We start from the raw sequence: 19901 nt of genomic DNA on the forward strand, positions 1-19901 counted from the left end.
CTGATTTTTGCTCCAGATTTTTACTCTCACACTTAAGTGTATTTCAACAAGGGAGATATTGATGGGAACTTTTGTCTTGTAGGTATAATTCCAAATCTAATCTATGTCATAATACCTACTATACCACTACTGCTGTTGATACTGGTGGCTTTTGGGACATGCTGTTTCCAGATGCTTCATAAAAGGTAAAATATACTAATCCATAATGGTCTCATAATGCAGAATTCATATTTCCATTGGCAAGCTGTTCATACTAGAAAGCTGCTTACATCTGTCCCTAAATATGCAAATAAACATTTTTTTCCATCTTAAAATTCAAGTAGTTTACAGCTGTTACAGCTTAATATTCACCTTCAGGCTTTTCCACAGCATGCTGAAAAATAGTCAGGCCTCGAAGTATATAGCCACTAGGACTTCAACAATCTCTGCTGACCATTTGATAGGCTGAGCTACAGTCAACACTTTCACATCACCTCTTCCAGCATAATTACCACTTATACAGCATCTGGGCTGTGGGAAATAATAGGGGGCTCCTCAGTGATAGAGGGTGAACTCAAGGACTCACCTCACTTTCTGATCAAAAGTGTAGTTTGTTCCAAGGATAAAACTAAGGGGCCAGCAGCTGTTTAATTCTGTTTCAGTGTAGATACCACAAAAGCAAAATGTGGGCCACCGGAGTGGATGAATTGAAAACAAAAGGCAAAAACCATGGGTTTAAAACCATACACCAGTGCAACTCCTTTGCACATCATGTGTCTGCCAGAGAAGATTCATTAACTAAATAATTTATGTGTACATAGCTGTAGTATCAAACAAATGTGCAAGTAGGAAGCACTGCAGCCAATGAAGCAGGATATGTTTTGATCCATGCCTTCAAACTATTTGGACTTTCTAGCTTTCTCAAAAGCTGGCATACCAATATATGACAACATAAAATACATTTATTTTTCCCCCTAAACTGATCTTTCTGAAACTTTCAAGGGTGTTTTTCATGTTGCAGGTTTTTGGGTTTTTTTCCTCAGAAAGTGCTCTCAAGTTAAGGTAATCCAGAAAAGTGTAACTGAAATATCCTTTATGAATCAACGCTGTATTGGTAAAATAACAAGTAATAAACAGATTCACAAGGTCTTGCTCTTCTTGAGGAGCAGGAATAGCAGTAAGGAATAAAAGATCACTGTTTGGGGAGATCAGGGGAAAAAAAAGAAATCTTCTCCTTACTTCTAGTCTTCTTTGGGTATTTTATTTAGCATTTCCTCCAAATAGCTAAATACCTTATTTAAAGTGCAAAACCACTCCAAATGTCACATCCATTTATATTGCTACAAGTGAGTGGTGATGTTCACAGCTCTCCTTAGTAATGTCTCACCGAAACAATCATCAACAAATGATGGGGTCTCCATCACAAGCTAGATTGAGTCCTTATTTGATGCACTTCCCTATAAAGAAATGGAAAGCGTGTGCTTTCCAACGTGTCTTGTGACAAGCGACTTCATGCTTGTGAAAGGTTACAACTAAACCTCAGTACTGCAGCTATAGAAGGGGGGAAAGTCAAAGCAAAAAGAGTAATGAAAGGATTATATAACTGCTATTTTTATACATATAAGTAATCTAAATCTGGAACCCTTATTACAATGGACTTGGATTTCTTGGTAAGTATGACATACTTGTTCAGATTTTTTCTGGCAGCTCTTTCTTTCCCCAGTAAAAGTTCAGCTCTTAAATACTCCTGGGAAAACAGTGAGAGATACATGGCCCGCTGAAATCAATAGAAACCTTAGTGTTGACTTCAGTGGGCTTTGATCAGGCCTTTGATGCTGTATCAGCTCACTCACAAGTAGTTAATCTGAACTTCCAAGACTTCAAAATTGCATGATACAGAGATGCAGATTCAGCTTGGAAGACTTTTTTTTACCTCCTGTAATATTCATTTTGGGTTGCACCAAAACTTTAATGGATATTCTGGTATCACAAAAAAATAGTAGTATTTTTTTATCTGCTGAAATAGAGCTTTGTTTTTAAACAATGTTTGCCCACTTGTTTTCAGTTACTTCTCCACATATGACCCACCTTGTGAATCATTTTGGTTCATCACAAATGCACAGTTCATAGACAAAATGCAAAGCCAAAAAAGAGGCAACCACTTGAATTGGTCAGCTGGACACTCTAGAGCTTTAGGAAAAGGATTCTGTCCTGCTGGGGAAGGAGGGATCCCCAACTTTCCAAATGAACCTGACTTCTCATTCTTTTTTAGGCTTCCACAACATGGTGACCTTTCCTCTGAAAGCCACAATCCATGGCCAACCAGGACATGTCTAGCTTGAAAGGTCATGACTAATTTTGCCTGGCATTGGGCTCTTAAAGGGTAGTAATAAGGCAAATCAAAACATCTTCCCTGTAGCTAGTAGAAATGGTCAGCTCATTCATGCTTAGATGCTCTCCCTTTCATTTCTTCCAGGGAAGCAAGGAGAAACTGCTTCAAAGACCCATCTCCATTATCATCTGAATGCCTTGCAGAAAGTTTAATTTCCAACCTGGTATATTTCTGAGTTTCTATGATTTCATTTGGTGGTCAAAGCAGCGATATGCTCAAGCTTTTTTGTATCTTCCTTACATTTCTTACTAAAACCTGTTTCCTGAACCAGTTCTATAGCTGATGAAAATCAGCATAGGTTCACTGAGGATAAACTCATTTTATACAGCTCAGGTTCTGATCTGAGGTATTTAGAAATTGAAAGCTTTTAATCATTAATTTACAAAATATGATTGATTTTGCTGTATTAATCTGTAGGGAAGTAGTGAATCAGTTTCTTAAAGAAGTGCTGAAACTGCTTGATTCATTGCAAATGATTTGTTTGTGTCATTGTGGCCTGATCTAAAGTCCACTGAAACCAATGAGAAACTTTTCAATTACTCCAATGGGCTCAGGTACTTAGTGTATTACATTCTAGGACTTCAGAGGTATGTCTGGAGGGATTTAAATCTACTGCACCCTCCAGCTCCCTCAAAGTGCATTTTAAATCAACTCAGATGCATTTACACATACACACCAGGGAAAGGGTAAAACTGAATGCATAAGACTGTTGAGATCTTGACTCTGAGGTTTCCAACTTACAGAATTGTGTGGGGCTACTTCTCCTCCTCTGATTTTACTTAATTGGAGAAAATTATAAAATCAGCATGAAATGTGGCCAAAGACTAAAACATTTTGATAGAAATACAGCTGCACTGCTTCATGAAGTGCCTCTTCTGTTCAGCAGAATGCAGTACACTGTCATCTGCATCGTTCTTTAAGTGAGAGAAAGTGGTGTTATTATGGCAAAGCAGAGATGCTAGCCATGGAAAGACTGGCCTCAACATATGTGGTACTTTAGGGCTCACTGTAAAGATTAGAGTGAACATTTTTACAGTACTGCAGAGCTTTTGGAACCAGTTTTATTACCAAAAAGAACCCCAACAAAACAAACAAACAAACCCCACAAAAAAACCTCCACAAAAACTACTATTGACAGTTTTGAATGAAAAATAGGCCTAAGGAAGCTTTCTACCAGTCATTCATTGCTAGAGTCTGATTCATGCACCATTACTTCATTAGAAGTTAGATCAATCCCTGATGGGAAGAGGCTTTCTGGTGTACCAGTGCAAACTGGCATCTGTTAGTGTACTGTGATGACAGCGGTGCAGCTCCAGGATGTGCATGGGCAGGGTTCCAATAGCTCCCCCTGGGGTGGATTAAGCACATTGGACACGCCAATACGTTTCCCCAGACAAGGGAAGCGCCTAGCCTCCTACCACCCAGTGTCCACACCCATCTCTGAAAAGGCCAGATGTTATGAGTAGGTATGGTTGAATGTGAACTGAAAAGTAACATAAAAAGCATGAGCCAGGTCAGTTCAGTTCCCGGGAGAAGCGCTGCTCCGCTTTGGTAAGAATTGCTTCCCGAGACCCGCCACTGCCGCGGAACCTGTGCTATCAAAGCAAGAAAGATAGCCTTCAAATAGGGGATTGATTGCAAACCTGAACCAGGCCTGCAAAGGATCACATGCACTGAAATAGTCTATATTTTTATTTTTCAGTAAAGGAAGAACAAAAACCAGTCCAAACCAGTCCACACTATGGATTTCAAAAACGCCTAGGAAGGACAGTAGCATGGAGGTATAATGAGTTACTGACTGAAAACAAAGGGAAAAACAATACCCTTTTGCAGTCAGGCTGTATTATAATGTCGTCAAAGAACATGAGCTTGGAATGGCTTGAAAAATGCAAAGGATCTACAAGAATGAACTGTAAGCTCCCCCTTGAGGCAAATGTTCAGATAATTTTTATATCATGTTGGATTATTAATTCAGTAACAAAATATGCCATGCTAAATAAAGGGTATGTGTTTATTTTGCTAAGAGATGTAAGTCAGCTAGTTGTGAGCAATGAAATGGAGAGAGCCTTTGAAATTTTTATGGGGAGATATCTGCAATGTATACCAGTTTTAAGACTGTTTGTAGTTAAATTCTCTTTGTTTCCTTTAGTCTATTGTGCATTGTAACCTAGTTGATGTACTGTAAATGGAACCGACAATTTTACAGTGTAACTATTTATCTTTGCATAAATGTTTTCTACAAAACATTTGTTTAGTATTTATTTGCACACGACACAGTGTTTGATCCTCAGACACACAGATTGCTTTGTTAAATATTAACCAGGCTGCTGGCAGAGTTAGCCATCACGTTGTGACCTTCTGATGGGGAAAAATCCAAGGATTCATAAAACTCACGTGATGTCATAAAAAGAATCCACTTGGCCGAGGAATAACTATAACTTTTTGACATATCAGTCCAAGGTCAGGGTAAATAACTTGGCAAGTGACACCTCATTAATGAGCAGTCTTTTGAAGGCAGCCATTAGCTGTTATTTAAGTAAAATACTTTTTCTGAGGAAAAAAATCACAGTAGGCAAGAGTTTAAACTCGCTTGTTTCGGTAAATCTATGTAAAAACCTTAAGGATAATTTAAATATAGCTAATGGTTTGTTAGGAATAATGTACTGGTGGATCAAATAGAAGATGAATAGCTCTTCTTGGAAGTTGCACTAATAGGTTCCCAACATTACTCAGGCTGTTAGCTGGTAAAGCATTAATTGTGTTAATCGATAGATTTCAAGGTAACTCAAATGTCTTATTTTAGCATTATCACTAACACCATTAAAGTCCATTCTCTTTTGTTCTATAAGAGCTTTACCATAAGAAAGGTTTTGCCAGTCATTAGGAGCAGGTCTTGGGGTGGTAGCAGTAGCACTCTAGCTGATTTGTTGGTGACAGGTGCTGCAGCAGAAAGTTAAGGGGGTTTGCTGCAGTGGCAGTGGGAGGTGAAGAGCATGAGTTCAAGGTAGTTGGTTTTACTTTAACACAGATTAAAGACTGCCAATGGGAGGGAGGTGGTGAGAGGCAGAAGCAAAACTACAGTGTGCTAGCTGATGTTATCCACAGCTTTGAGTCTAGAGACAAAGGTGTATCAATTTTTCTGAGTAAAGAAAAAGCATTTAAAACTTCAATACCACTAATGCTAGTTGTACAATGCTATTGCTGAAGCATTCTTGCAACCATCTTAAGGTTGCTCTTATGCCATATTTTTACTTCCTCTTTGAACAGTCCTCTTTCTGTAGTTCAGGTTAAATACTGCTGGTGCTACTTAAAATATTCTCTATTTTTTCTAGTCAGTCCCAACTTCTTTGCTTAAACCCTTACTTCAATATCCTTTGTGGTGCTTTTAAAAAAGAAAAGGCTATGATTCTGTGTGATCACAAAAAAACAGAAATGTTTTTCATCTGACTCAATCAAGGGCAAGATACTCTTCTTTTGTTGGAACAGTTGTGGTCAAAAGAATGTAGTTCTTTTTTATGGTGTTGAAGAATTAGCTCCCTTTAGCTTAATCTAGGGATCCACTATTTCTTCATACTCTGTGCTTCCAAAGGAAATGTAAAGATATAGGAATCAATAAATTAGTAATGCAGCAGAAGTGATTTCCATGCAGCATGTAGGAGAATGCATATACCTTCAGATGTGTCTTATGGAGTGAAGGTGATTGCTTGGGTGAGCAATGGATGACTTAAACTCTGCATGAATGAAGAACAGGAAGTGGCATACAATATTTTTATTATAATGTACTCAGATTCTGTATGTAAATATGAAATATTGATTACTGGGACAACATATTTCCATAACATAGCACATCACCTGCTTAGGAGAGGGAAATACTTTCTCTCCCTGTATTTCCTTAGCTTGGGATGTTATTCCTAGATACTAGGTAACATCTAAATACACCTAAGAATAGTATGTAGAAGACTGCTAAGAGTGCACAGATCAAATTTATAGTCTTATGGGTCCTACCTTTAAACAGATGATTCTTTTCCATGCAGAACATACAAATCACACACACACAAATTCTTTCATCTTTATTTCCCTTATTTCCACACACAAAAGGGAGATAGGAGTAAGGGGGGAGAGGGAAAGGTATGTGTTGCACACTTGCAGAGAGAATATATAGAAGTCAGACTTTATGCTGGTTTTTCCTTTGGATTTTGTGGAGCACTAAAGAATCCAGAGTTGTATAACGTGCTCTGTTAGGGGCAACAGAATTTCTAATTCAAAACAACAACAACAACAACAACAAAAATCAACAAAACCCCCCAGCACTCTTCATATTAATTTCCAAATCTACAGAATGGAAGAAGGTAAATTATTTCCTATTTCAGATGACAGATTTCATCAGCTATAGCCACTTTGAATAAATTTACTAGATTGAAGCTGTAGCACAAGCTCTATGAAGAGAGGCTGAGGGAGCTAGGGTTGCTTAGCCTGGAGAAGAGGAGGCTCAGGGGAGGCCTTATTGCTGTCTACAACTACCTGAAGGGAGGCTGTAGCCAAGTGGGGTTTGGTCTCCACCAACAGAACGAGAGGACACAATCTCAAGCTGTGCCAGGGGAGGTTTGGGCTGGATGTTAGGAAGAAATCCTTCATAGAAAGAGTTATTTGCCATTGGAATGGGCTGCCCAGGGAGGCAGTGGAGTCAGCATCACTGGAGGTGTTTAGGAATAGACTGGATGGGGTGCTTGGTGCCATGGTTTAGTTGATTAGATGGTGTTGGATGATAGGTTGGACTCGATCTTGAAGGTCTCTTCCAACCTGGTCTGGTCTATTCTATTCTATTCTATTCTATTCTATTCTATTCTATTCTATTCTATTCTTTCCTATTTCTATTTCTATTTCTATTTCTATTTCTATTTCTATTTCTATTTCTATTTCTATTTCTATTTCTATTTCTATTTCTATTTCTATTGTATTTCTATTCCATTCTTTTCACTGCCTGTCTAGCTCTCTTCCAATTGGCAGCAGAAGGTGAGGCAAAGTACTGAAGGATGAGCAGTAAACCTTAGCTGGTCATCAGAAAGATGTCATGGCTTCAGTTTGGCATGTTAAAAAAATTATACTCCTATCACTTTTTTTTTTCCCTGTAGTGATCCTGGCCTTTTGCAAGTGAGAAGCATCTGAGAGAGAAAGCTCTTGTTTCTCTCATTAATCTTTTAATCTTTTTTGGGTACAATCAAGTGTAAGCATAAAGCTTCCACCCTCTCATCATCTTGGAACTGTGACTCAATTGAAACTAATCCACGCTGCCCACATGTTTTGATGCAGTAACTACTGCTTTCTCAAAGGGTCTGTATGCAGGTAATTGAAGTAAAGGATACTGAATTGAAGGGTAGAATGTGGTCAACTAAAGTTATGCTGGTTTTATCTAGACATAAATGGATTGACATAAAATGTTTATTTCTCATTATATTACGCTACATTACGTATATGTTTCTATACCAGAGTGTATAATAGGAATTTTTTAGTCTGATGCAGTGATTTATTAATGTCTACCCCAAAAAATCCATCAGCGCTTTACATTTTGGGAAGCAAAAAATACATGTAAATAAAAACACATTACTGCATTTTGGGGAAGCACATTTTCCAGTGACTGGATCTGTTTTGAGTTGCCTCTTGTATTTCATTAGCAGACTGAAATACAATTTACAGTAGTGATGTATGGTAAATAATGCAGAAATTGTGCCATGTTTTAATTAACCATTTTAACATGATTGCTTCATCCAAATCAATTTATACTGATAGCAGAATGTGCTTTATTTTCAGTGGCTGTTTTCAAGTGAAGGAGAGTAACAGAAGAAACAGTAGTCCACTGTGAACCATAGAAATAGCAAGTTTTAATGTTAGAAAACATCTATTTTATATGAAAGAACGTGTCTAAAATGCCTTTAATCTTCTCTTTGCCTTAACATCTGTCAACGTTTCTTGTGGTCACAGACACATTGATAAAGCTAACTACTTCGGTATGGACCTAGTCCTCTAATAATTATGAAGACCTGAAAACAGTTTAAGACTTAGTAGTTTTTATCAGTGACTGCTAGCCTGTAGGCCCATGTGATAAAGCCTTCAATCTCTGTTGCTGTGGCAGCATTTATAGAGAAAACTTTGTTTGTAAGGTAGCTTTGTATTTGTGAGAACTTTATAGCCGCATTTAGCAATTTAAGCACCAACTGTGGAAGCTCCTCACAAATCATAGTATCAGTCAGGTGGGAAAAGACCTCGAAGATCATCAAGTCCAACCTGTCACCCAAGACCTCATGACTACTAAAGCATGGCACCAAGTGCCATGTCCTCTTGAACACCTCCATGGATGGTGAATCCACCACCTCCCTGGGCAGCACATTCCAATGGCTAACAACTCTCTCTGTGAAGATTTTTCTCCTCACCTGTGACCATGCAACCCTACGACATCACCTCAAGCCTAAACTTCCCTTGAATCAGCTTGAGACTGTGTCCTCTTGTTCTGGTGCTGGTTGCCTGGGAGAAGAGACCAACCCCCTCCTGGCTGCAATCATCCTTCAGGTAGTTGTAGAGAGCAATAAAGTCTCCCCTGAGCCTCCTCTTCTCCAGGCTAAACAATCCCAGCTGCCTCAGCCTCTCCTCACAGGGCTGTGCTCAAGGCCTCTCCCCAGCCTTGTTGCCCTTCTCTGGACATGTTCAGGTGTCTCAATGTCCTTCTTAAATTGAGGGGCTCAGAACTGGACCCCTCTATGTGTGTATGTGTAGATACACACACAGATTAAATTAGAATGCATTTTGTATTTTCATACAGTACTCTGGAATTAAAAATACATTACATCCCTACACTGGCTGAAAACTGAAATAACAGAAATGCACCATATTACACCAACATTAAAACATCATTGACTTTAAGGCATTTCAAGAAGTAGATAATTCTGTTTAAATAGAAACCTATTTAGAGAAGAGCTCAAGAAGATAAAAGCCACTTCTTTTCTTCATATTCTTTTCCCCATTTGTGTTCAGGAGGAGACTTGACAGGGTGCTTGGTTACATGGGTTAGTTGATTGGGTGGTGTTGGGTGATAGGTTGGACGTGATGATCTTGAAGGTCTCTTCCAACCTGGTTTATTCTATTCTATTCTATTCTATCTAATGGGCTATCACGATAGGTTTTATACAAAGCACAAAATCAGTATTTAAAGTCATTTTACACCTTCTACTGTTAGGCAAGGATGCTCAGGGTCCCAGCCAGCGTGGCTTTCAACATTTCCAGGCTTGGAGGCTCCACAGCTTCTCTGGGTGGACTGTTCCAGTGCCTCACCGGCCTGAAGAATTGTTTCCTAATGTCTCATCCAGCTCTCTCCTCTTGCATTTTAAAGCCATTACCCCTTGTCCTAGCACTGCATGCTCTCTAACCTGATTTTCTGCAGGCTGCTGGCAGTCATGATGTGGAGGTTACTTAGCCTGGAGAAGAAGAGGCTCAGGGGAGATCTTATTGCCATCTTACAGCTGCCTGAGGGGAGGTTGTAGCCAGGTGGGGGTTGGTCTCTTCTCCCAGGTGACCAGTGACAGAACAGGAGGACATGGTCTCAGTCTGTTCCAGGGGAGGTTCAGGCTGGGTGTTAGGAAGAAGTTCTTCACAGAAAGAGTGATTGGCCATTGGAATGGGCTGCCCAGAGAGGTGGTGGAGTCACCATCACTGGAGGCATTTAGGGAGAGACCGGATGAGGCACTTGGTGTCATGGTTTAGTTGATTAGATGGTGTTGGGTGATTTGGACTCGATGATCTCGAAAGTCTCTTCCAACCTGGTTAATTCTGTATTCTGTATCAGTATAGAAAAAAATATGTAGTATATCAAAGGAAGCCTTTTACTTTTTATTCACCAGGAATAACTGATACTCATTGCTGTCAGGTATTTTTAACAAACATTACCTTTTTTTGAGTGGAAGTTGCAGTATTGTGAGTCTCTGCTTGAGTGTGCATGAGTGCATATCTGTAATGACTTGAATAATTGCCAAGCCACTTAACTTAAAAATGGAAACTACAAAGCTGTATTCAATCTTTATTTAACTCTATTAATTCCAAACAAATGACACAAGGGGGAAGCTTTGGCTTACATTCAGTTTATTCATTAGAAAGCAACATGATACATGATCAGCCTTTGTGCACAATCCATAAACCTCATTCCAGAGCTTTTTTTAGTAGACAGCATAAAAGAACTCCCATGAAGCCAGTTTAAACAGGTATCATAAACCTTCATTTTGATATGTGGTGAGATGACTGTGCATTGACAAGAAAATGAGTGCTGAAAAATACAGTTAAAACCCAAAAACCAGGTAATGTTTGGCCTGAAATTCATAATTTTTAATAATTTTCAATAAAGAATTTGCAGTTTGCAAAGTTGTTTTGTTTTGTTTTTGCTGCCCATGCTTTGTAAAACCCTCTGCCATCCATGTAGTGAACCTGCATTCAAAGAAGCTGCTTCTTCATGGTCTCATAGAAAAGTAAAATAATGAAACTATTTGTTAGTGTGACCACAGCAATTTTTTATCTATTGCTATCAGTTGGTAGTGGAGGTCTCAATTATAAATATTATCCTCCTCAACATTTAAATATTCATTCAGTTTGTGTAGCTGTGAGATGGAAATGGTAGTTTGATTTATATCATCATGCTTGCTTTCAACCTTTGGCCAAGAAGGCCAATGGCATCCTGGCCAGTATCAGGAACAGTGTGGCCAGCAGGAGCAGGGAGGTCATTCTGCCCCTGTACTCAGCACTGGTTAGGCCACACCTTGAGTCCTGTGTCCAGTTCTGGGCCCCTCAGTTTAGGAAAGATGTTGAGTTGCTGGAAGGTGTCCAGAGAAGGGCAACAAAGCTGGTGAGGGGTTTGGAACACAAACCCTATGAGGAGAGGCTGAGGGAGCTGGGGTTGCTTAGCCTGGAGAACAGGAGGCTCAGAGGAGACCTTCTTGCTGTCTACAACTACCTGAAGGGAGGTTGTAGCCAGGTGGGGGTTGGTCTCTTCTCCCAGACAACCAGCACCAGAACAAGAGGACCCAGTCTCAAGATGCACCAGGGGAGGTTTAAGCTGGATGTTAGGAAGTAGTTCTTCATAGAGTGAGTGATTGGCCATTGGAATGGGCTGCCCAGGGAGGTGGTGGAGTCAGCATCACTGGAGGTGTTTAGGAAGAGACTGGATGGGGCGCTTGGTGCCATGGTTTATTTGATCAGATAGTGTTAGATGATAGGCTGCACATAATGATCTCAGAGGTCTCTTCCAACCTGATTAATTCTATTCTATTCTTTCAACCTTTAAACTGTATTTCTATCGTTAAAAAATATTCACCTAATAGATTATTTGTTTGATCCAGTCCACAAACATGGCGACTTGAACATACACTGTTGGTCTTTCGGGCAATGCACACTGATAGCCAAATGATGTTACACCAACCAAAAAATTCTTGTTACCATCTTCACATGTCAGAGGGCCCCCTGAATCTCCCTGCAAGATGAAATCAAAAAGTTAAAAGTGAACACTGTCAGCTCTGAAGGAGAGCCTGTTCATGATGTTTTGCTTATGTTGATTCTTAATCACAGGCATTTTATCTTAGTAGTGTTGGCTTAACAGTTGAACTTGCTGATCCTGCAGGTCTCTTCCAACCACAACGATTCTGTGATTCTAGCCCTGGATTTCTTTGGTAGCACAAGTGAGATCAGTATGAATTCTATAAGGAAAATGTCTTGACATAACATGTGTTGCTGGTTTTGGGGGTTTTGGTTTGGTTTGTTTTTTTCCTTCCAAAGGATGCAACCTTAAGCTCTTACAAGTTTTTTGGTACAGAACTGGGTTTCAAATACTTTTTTGCTTATTATTATCATGTTTAGTCCTTCATCTTTCACAAAGCCTGGGTAAATGTGTAGGATTATTTTTTACTTGTCTCTATTCAGTCAAAATGCAGCTGTATGTTTGGTCACCCCAGAGTTTCTGCAGTTTCAGGTTTAGAGAAAAAGATGGCAGTGTTGGCAGAAGAAGAGGTATCCTTTTCTCACACCTCCTTCTGAACAGTTTAGCAGGTGTAGCATTGCAGAAGAGTGTGGGAGACCAAATTTGATTCATCCCAGAGCTCAGTGGAGGATGAGTCAGCCATGAGTGTCTCTTTTCTGGTTGTTTGGTTTTTTTTTAATGAGAAAGAAAACAATTATTTTTTGTTGTCTGTTGAGTTAGTTGAACCAGGACTATTTTTATCATCTCATACCACTGTGAATGGAGCTTGATGGGAGAGTTCTGTGAGGACTTGGCCACTAAAATACCTCTGCCCACAACTCTAGGGCATCCACAAATGTTCAAAGGCTGTGACAGTGGCCTAAAGGGTGAAGTGCTCTCAGGACTCACTTGTTCATCTTTGCTTATGGTTGAGTGGTCACTGATCACAGCACTGGTCACTTGTATTCTATATCAGCCTGTGGTGCTCAACTGCTTTTTTTTTTCAGTATGTGGTTCAGCAGGCAAAAAGGAAAGACAAAAGCCACAGAGGCTGAAGGAATGGTAAGTGAAATAAGGCTGGCATATATTCCTACACTAAACTGTTCAAAGTCATTGCACCTGATGAAGGCTTAGCTCATGAGGGCAAGGCAAAAGCAATGAGAGTGCTCCTCATCAAACTTAAGGAGAACCAGCCAGTCTCCATGCTGTATACTCTGTGTTGCTAGAATAAAAGTTATGTGACAGCCAAGTCTCACTGCATCCTCAAAGGAGAAGCATTATGTTGTAAGAAGAGCAAGAATGGATAAAAAATAGATTCTCAGGAAGCAGCATATGAGATGAATGCAGAAAGGCATCCTCTCCAAAATACTGTGGAATCCACTTACAAAAGGTTTCCAGAGTCTACAGATTCCAGGGAAAAGCTTCATTACTCTGTCTTGTTCCCTGCATGAAGCATTTCTGGGACTTCAGTCTGTTTGGTATTTATTTCACTGTACTCTTCCCTAAGCACATTCCTCTTTCATTCATGAAATTACTCAGCAGTAATTGTTCAAAGCTTAGTACAGAAAATTTATCTCCCTGTATGATTGTTTATGGCAAGATGATGCAGAATGCATTTTTAGCTTTGCAAATTTTATCCTGATAAAATCTTAATTGAACAAAATGCAGTGAATAGAAATTACATTCATGGATAGTCAATGTCATGATTTTAATGATTGGAGGATCAGGGAGCATTTTATTCGTAATTAGATGTGGTATATGCTAGCAGTAGAAATGAGTTGCTTCTTGTTACCTGACAGGCATCTATTCCTCCTATGTCATATCCTGCACAGATCATATTCTCAGTAATGCTATATTCTGGCATCCATTCCTGGCATTTTTCATTTGAAATGAGAGGGACCTCTGCTTCTTGCAATATGTTTGAAGTGGGACCTGGTGAAAATAAAAGCACATTTACTTAGTGTAATAAGTATTTATATCATGCTCAGAACAGTGGTGGGTTTGTTCCTGTTCAGTATGCTGGGCATGCCATCAGGCAGCAGGAAAACTTCCTTTGCTGCTATGCTGTTCAGGCTTATACTACTGTAACACACTCACTGATTAAACAGCACTCATTAACTCAATTCTGTCTTTCATTTGTGTAGTGGAACTGAATTTGGTTATTATTAAATCAAGATTACTAAAATAAATGACTATAAACTCCCTGTGGGAAGATCTAAGGCATAATTAAGGGCTTAAGTGCTTGAACTGTTCAATGTTTCCTCAATATTCATTGTGTAACTTTGATTATTTCAGGTTTTCTTCTACTAATTCCTACCCAATATATAAGATGCAATTTTATTCTGAAAATGTAGAAGCAAATGCATATGAGCAGCTGTGGAGGGGAAATGGCATGTTTGTTATTTCACAGACACTCCAAAATCTGGAGCACGGGATGTGCAGACAGAACATACGTTTCACACTACAGTCAGTATGCTTGACTAGTCTCTGGGGAAACCCATTTCTACATCAGAAAGAAGAATCCCACTCAGTATCTGAAAATAAAAGATGTGTATTTTGTGTTTAGAAAAGTAGTCATCATAACTTACAAGTTTGTTTGTGTCTTTGTTTCTTAATGATAAAAGATAGGTATCTTTTTTTGCTGTTATAATATATATGTTATATATAACTATATATAACTGTTGCTTTAGAGAAGGAAGAGTGGAGTGTGATAGTTCCCAGATTTTCATATGGAGGAGTGTTTTTCTAAACTATGTGACCTCAGCAACCCCTTTGGAATCAGGAGCAAGCTTTCCCTTGTGGCTTCGTGCCTGTCATGATTTTCCAAGCAGATAAACCCACCTTGGTTCAGAATACTACCCCAGCCAGCAATGGAGCAGTTCATTCCTGGTAAAAACTCTTGATTTTTTTCTGGTAAGCAGATAGGTTGTATGTAATCTGTGAATGAGAAACAAGCAGTTAATTTCAATCTCTTCCCCGTGTTCATGTTCCTGTGAAGTCACATGAGGAAAATGTTCATTAATTCAAACCTGCTTTTTAGGCAAGATATCAAGGAAGTACTGGACTGACTCCATAATGACTGCACTGTGAAAAATGTACAGCCTCTCCATCACCTTCATATGCTTGGCATAGTTAGAGTTTTGCATGACAGAGTAAGTCTAGTTTATGGGAAAATAACAGCTCACCTGTGTATTGCACTTTGGATTCAAGATGCATGAGCGCAATATCACTGTCTTTTGTGCTTCTCATGTAATGAGGGTTTATAATGATTTGATCGATGTTTTGAACTACTACTGAAGGATGTGTCACATCTGATTGATCATACAAGCCAAGAACTGCTTTCCATTGAGATGGATTTAATTGCCTCCTAGAAGTTGCAAGGAATATTCACGATTATGAATGATTAATTGAAGGTTTGAAAAACACGGTAGTTAAAATGCTAATCTTTAACTTCACGGTACTTCAGAGCATTTGCATGCTTTGTCAAAATAATGTAGCAGATGTGCTTACAATTTTGTGATACTAATATGATCTTAAACATCCACACTGTAGAAATACATGGTTGGCTTTTTTTTATATACAGCTTATAATGCATTATTTATAAAGAATTAATCACACAGTGGTGCAAAGGAGGGAAATAATATATTAACTAAATTACTGTGGCTTTTTAAACACTGTGAAGAATACTCCTGCCTTCCCACCAGGCAACTGATACTGGTCTCAGTTAGAAGATTATTGTAGAGTATCCAAAAAATTATAGGTCCACAAAGTTACTCTAAGTGCTGCAGCTTATAGACTTAGAAAATTGGGCTCTCCACTTTTTAATCTGTATCAGAAAATACATGCCAGAACAAAATGTGACATAATCTGCACGCTGTGCTAAGCAATGCTTGCTGGTTTGAGGCTGTATTTAAGTCAGAGAATTTAACTGCTTGCTATTTCTTTAATCAACCAGTTGCAAAAATACGTTTTCAGACCAATTATTGTACTGAACTGGTTTCTGCTGATCTTTTGGTTTGAGCTTGAGAGGTTATCTTGTCTTAAACTAGGGCATAAAAAGTTGAATGTTCAGAAATAAGGTGTGAAACTGCAAGGAAAATTCCAGCAAAGTTAAGATGCTAAAATGAGATTTAGGTGAAAATAGAAAGGTGATTTAGGTGAAAAGGAAGTAACAAGATAGGTGTGCATGTTCTGTGTGGAAACTGAGAGACCTTGATCCTTCTCATTTCAGTGTCTTCTTGTGGAATATAGCTCCCATCAGGCAGTGAGCAGCATTAAGTATTGGCACAGCCTCCACTGCCAGCTTAGCTTAGCTATTTACAATGAGAGCTCTGCTGCAGTTCTGAATATTAATGCTTCTTTTTTCCCCCCCTATTCCAGTTTCTAAGTGTCTTCTTATTTTTATTATAGATGTTATGGAAGCAAATCCTAGGAAATACTTAACTATACACCACATCATTGAATGGTGCAAATATCACCATCTAGAGGATATTGAGTGTTGCCTAATCAATGGACATAAATCAAGATTCTCTACAATGATGTGCAGTAAATCTTAATCAATCTATGATAACATACAGGAAGAATAGGCACCATAGAGTTTAGCTTTATAAGATATGATGTCATTTATAGCTCTGATGAAAAGATTTAACTAATTAATGGAGGCCCACATTAATTATGGGTTAAATACTAATGCTGGGTATTAATAACATATATTTTAAGTGCAGTTATTCATTGTTCAGAAAATGCTGCTTAGTTTCCATGATTCTGCTTTAAAGTAAGAACTGAGGTTTTACCAGAAAGTAAAGGAGCCCTTAGCTACAACCACAAGTGAGTCAAAACACAGCAACTGAACAGTGAGCTAGTTGTTAATTTTTTATATCAGTGTCACAAATTATTTATATTCTGATGCCTCCTTAGAGAACTGCCACATAAAACAAATGTTTCATCACCATTAAAATAAAAAGGAAAAGACACTGCATGGATGTCACATAGCCATCTCAGCTAGTTAGAAAGCTGCCTTGGAGTCAGCAGAGGGGAAAAAGCACTTGTGAATTTATATTAATTTGATTCTAAAGTAAACATCAATAAAGCTTCTAAAAGTACCACTCCTCAGCAATTTCAGCTTGATCCTTTGAAAGTGTGGTTTGCTCTCTACAGGCCTGATCGATGGCTCATGTCATACTTCAACCCAACTTTACTGATGTGTGTCCACTATTTGGATACTTGCATATTGTGGGAGCTTCAGAATGTGTTAGCTTTTCAGTGCAATGAACATTACCCATATACACAGTGTGCTGCTGTCACCAGCCATTCATCACTGACAAGGGAAGCTCCACAAAGAGGTCTGGAATTGAAATGGATTGAAACTATCCATGGCCAAGCTTCTCTTCTGGCATCGCTTCCACCTACAATCCTTGTTCCACTCTTCTGAGGGGCCAGATGTTTTCCACAAGCTAAAATAAAATGATAATAACAAACCAAAACCAACAACCAAAGCCACAACAAAAAATATTTGTACTCTTTTAGGGGGATATAACATATTTAGAATAGAATAGAAGAATAGAATAGAATAGAATAGAATAGAATAGAATAGAATAGAATAGAATAGAATAGAATAGAATAGAATAGAATAGAATAGAAAGAATAGACCAGACCAGGTTGGAAGAGACCTTTGAGATCATTGTGTCCAACCCATCATCCAACAGCATCTAATCAACTAAACCTTGGCACCAAGCACCCCATCCAGTCTCTTCCTAAACACCTCCAGTGATGGTGACTCCACCACCTCCCTGGGCAGCCCATTCCAATGACAAATGACTCTCTCAGTGAAGAACTTTCTCCTCACCTCGAGCCTACACTTCCCCTGGCAAAGTATGAACAACTTCTTCTTAACATCCAGCCTAAACCTCCCCTGGCACAGCTTGAGACTGTGTCCTCTTGTTCTAGTGCTGCTTGCCTTGGAGAAGAGATCAACCCCCTCCTGGCTACAACCTCCCTTCAGGTAGCTGTAGACAGCAATAAGGTCTCCTCTGAGCCTCCTCTTCTCCAGGCTAAGCAACCCCAGCTCCCACAGCCTCATAGGGCTTGTGCTCCAAACCCCTCACCAGCTTTTATGCCCTTCTCTGGACACATTCCATCTTCCCTAAACTGAGGGGCCTAGAACTGGACACAGTACTCAAGGTGTGTCCTAACCAGTGCTGAGTACAGGGGCAGAATGACCTCCCTGCTCTTAATATTCTTGGAAAACCAGGCAGAACTACTGTTCAAGAATACTATTACTGTGGAAAAACATTTGGGATTTTATAGCCAAGATCGAGATGCAGCTTTATAACTTGGATTTTAATGTGTTCTTTCCTGTATATTTTATGTAGGTGTTTTCAGTATGGACCCATCTCTGGTGTACACTAAACTCTGAAAACAAGCAAAGACTGTAAGCTTTCCTGTGTTTTTATCATTATGAGTACAGCTTTTACAGTCCATTCCCTAACCTTTCAATTCAAACTGCAAACATTCAGCTTTATGGCCTGAACAATTTGATTTCTGTGTGAAATACTGCCAGGGTACTTGTACTTACGTTGTGTACTTACGTTTAGTGTTACATTGCAGATGAATCACTAGGTTGTTCAAACAGTTTTCTCTAGAATGAAAGTGCAATTAAATCACAGGTATTAGAAGTACATAGAAGTACATTCATGTATCAGTATCAGACTGTTAAATACAGCATTTTATCATACATGTTTTATTTATATTTTAATTAGAAACATACAACATTCTATATAGTATTAAATGTACATATTCCTCTTCAATGGGCACTTACATGGTGTATGTTATGGATATATAAGTAGTCTCCCCATTGTGGTTTAGGGCAATGAGTCATCTGCCTGTGACAGAGTCTCAATAAAATGAACTGTGTGTTTTATTCTTTCTACCTTTTGAAATGTTTTCAATGCCTTACCACTAGAGATCAGTGTGACCAAAGAATTTAACATGGTAGCTTGGTATCCCTGCATCTTTTTACTAAGGCTATAATGCACTGTGAAATCTAGAGCTGCATCTACAGGGTTAGAAGTTATTTATCAGAGATATAAAGCCAGAGTCTGAAGAGCACAAGATCACAGATCAAAATTACTCAAGCATTTCTGATACCCAGAGGTTTTCAGATTATCTTCATAGCTTGCAATGAATCTGAACACCGGAGAAAGCGTGTGTGGCAGCAATGTAAATCTGATAGACAGAGAAATATATCAGAGTGAAAAAAGAAGGCCAATGGCTAATTCACAGTATGCATTTCCACACCATCCTTAAATGGAATAAGGGAAGGATGCATTAAATGTGGCATTAGGTACACCTCACAATGCATCTGCTGTGAGGGAAATAATGCACATCACCCAAAGTTTTCACACAAGTGCAACTCCCCCATTAAATCTTCACTACGGAGTGGGTAAGCATGAGATACGCCTCCAGCCCTCAATAGCCTCACATATCCATTTTCCTCTTCAAGACAGATGCATGATTTAAAAGCTGTAATTTATAAAGTGGAAACAAAATTTTGTGATTTGTATTCAAATATGCATGGATTTCATAAAGGTGTCCCCTGGTAGTGAAACAAACATCAAGGACGACTAGGAATACATAACCCCACAGGAAAACAGTACTGTCTTCTGTGTAAACATCCGAGCAACTAAATACTCTTGTCCAAGCTCCCTCCACAGATTTCAAAAAGCAGTCAGTTGTACTGTGGATTAGCTCTTTTACCTGAACCTACCCTTTCTGCAACATGTCAGATTTGGTCTTGTTTTTTTCACATTGAACCACTGGGTCCCTTATAATGAGGGCCTTTGTCCCACCATCAGTATCTGTTGGTTGCTTTAGAAGAAATCATTCTTGGGCCCTGAATTTTTCTTCGTTCTGCAGCTAGCTCCCAGTATGAAAACCACTCCTTTGCTTGCCTTCAATTCACCAGCTGCCTCTTGGTCAGCACTGAAGAGTCCAGAAGATAACAGAGGCATTGCATGTGATGAATACCCCGTGTGCATCTTTGAC

At 39.1% G+C, this 19901-nt stretch overlaps 2 protein-coding genes across 7 annotated transcripts in view; one reads left to right on the forward strand and one right to left on the reverse strand.

Annotated features, from left to right (window-relative positions):
• The window catches only part of CHODL (chondrolectin), a 29942-nt gene extending 25704 nt beyond the window's left edge, over nt 1–4238 (forward strand). For 2 of the 3 annotated variants that reach the window (XM_068144825.1, XM_068144828.1), the window contains 2 exons: nt 83–185; nt 4074–4238. In XM_068144825.1, the coding sequence (XP_068000926.1) occupies nt 83–185; nt 4074–4158 (188 nt within the window). In that variant the 3' untranslated portion in view covers nt 4159–4238. Of the gene's footprint in view, nt 1–82; nt 186–2455; nt 2535–4073 lie in introns of all 3 variants that reach the window. The other variant, XM_068144827.1, reaches the window with a different exon arrangement.
• Nucleotides 4239–10481: 6243 nt separating this feature from the next.
• TMPRSS15 (transmembrane serine protease 15) overlaps nt 10482–19901 on the reverse strand; it is a 63073-nt gene continuing 53653 nt past the window's right edge. For all 4 annotated transcript variants that reach the window (XM_068144453.1, XM_068144451.1, XM_068144452.1 and 1 more), the window contains exons 23-28: nt 18446–18495; nt 17137–17311; nt 15044–15225; nt 14700–14795; nt 13651–13790; nt 10482–11876 (exon numbers count right to left, since the gene is read on the reverse strand). In XM_068144453.1, the coding sequence (XP_068000554.1) occupies nt 11721–11876; nt 13651–13790; nt 14700–14795; nt 15044–15225; nt 17137–17311; nt 18446–18495 (799 nt within the window). In that variant the 3' untranslated portion in view covers nt 10482–11720. The remainder of the gene's footprint in view (nt 11877–13650; nt 13791–14699; nt 14796–15043; nt 15226–17136; nt 17312–18445; nt 18496–19901) is intronic.

This window comes from Melanerpes formicivorus, unplaced genomic scaffold, assembly GCF_026170545.1.
Source record: "Melanerpes formicivorus ecotype bairdi unplaced genomic scaffold, bMelFor1.0.p_v2 SCAF_11, whole genome shotgun sequence".
Lineage (NCBI taxonomy): Eukaryota > Metazoa > Chordata > Aves > Piciformes > Picidae > Melanerpes > Melanerpes formicivorus.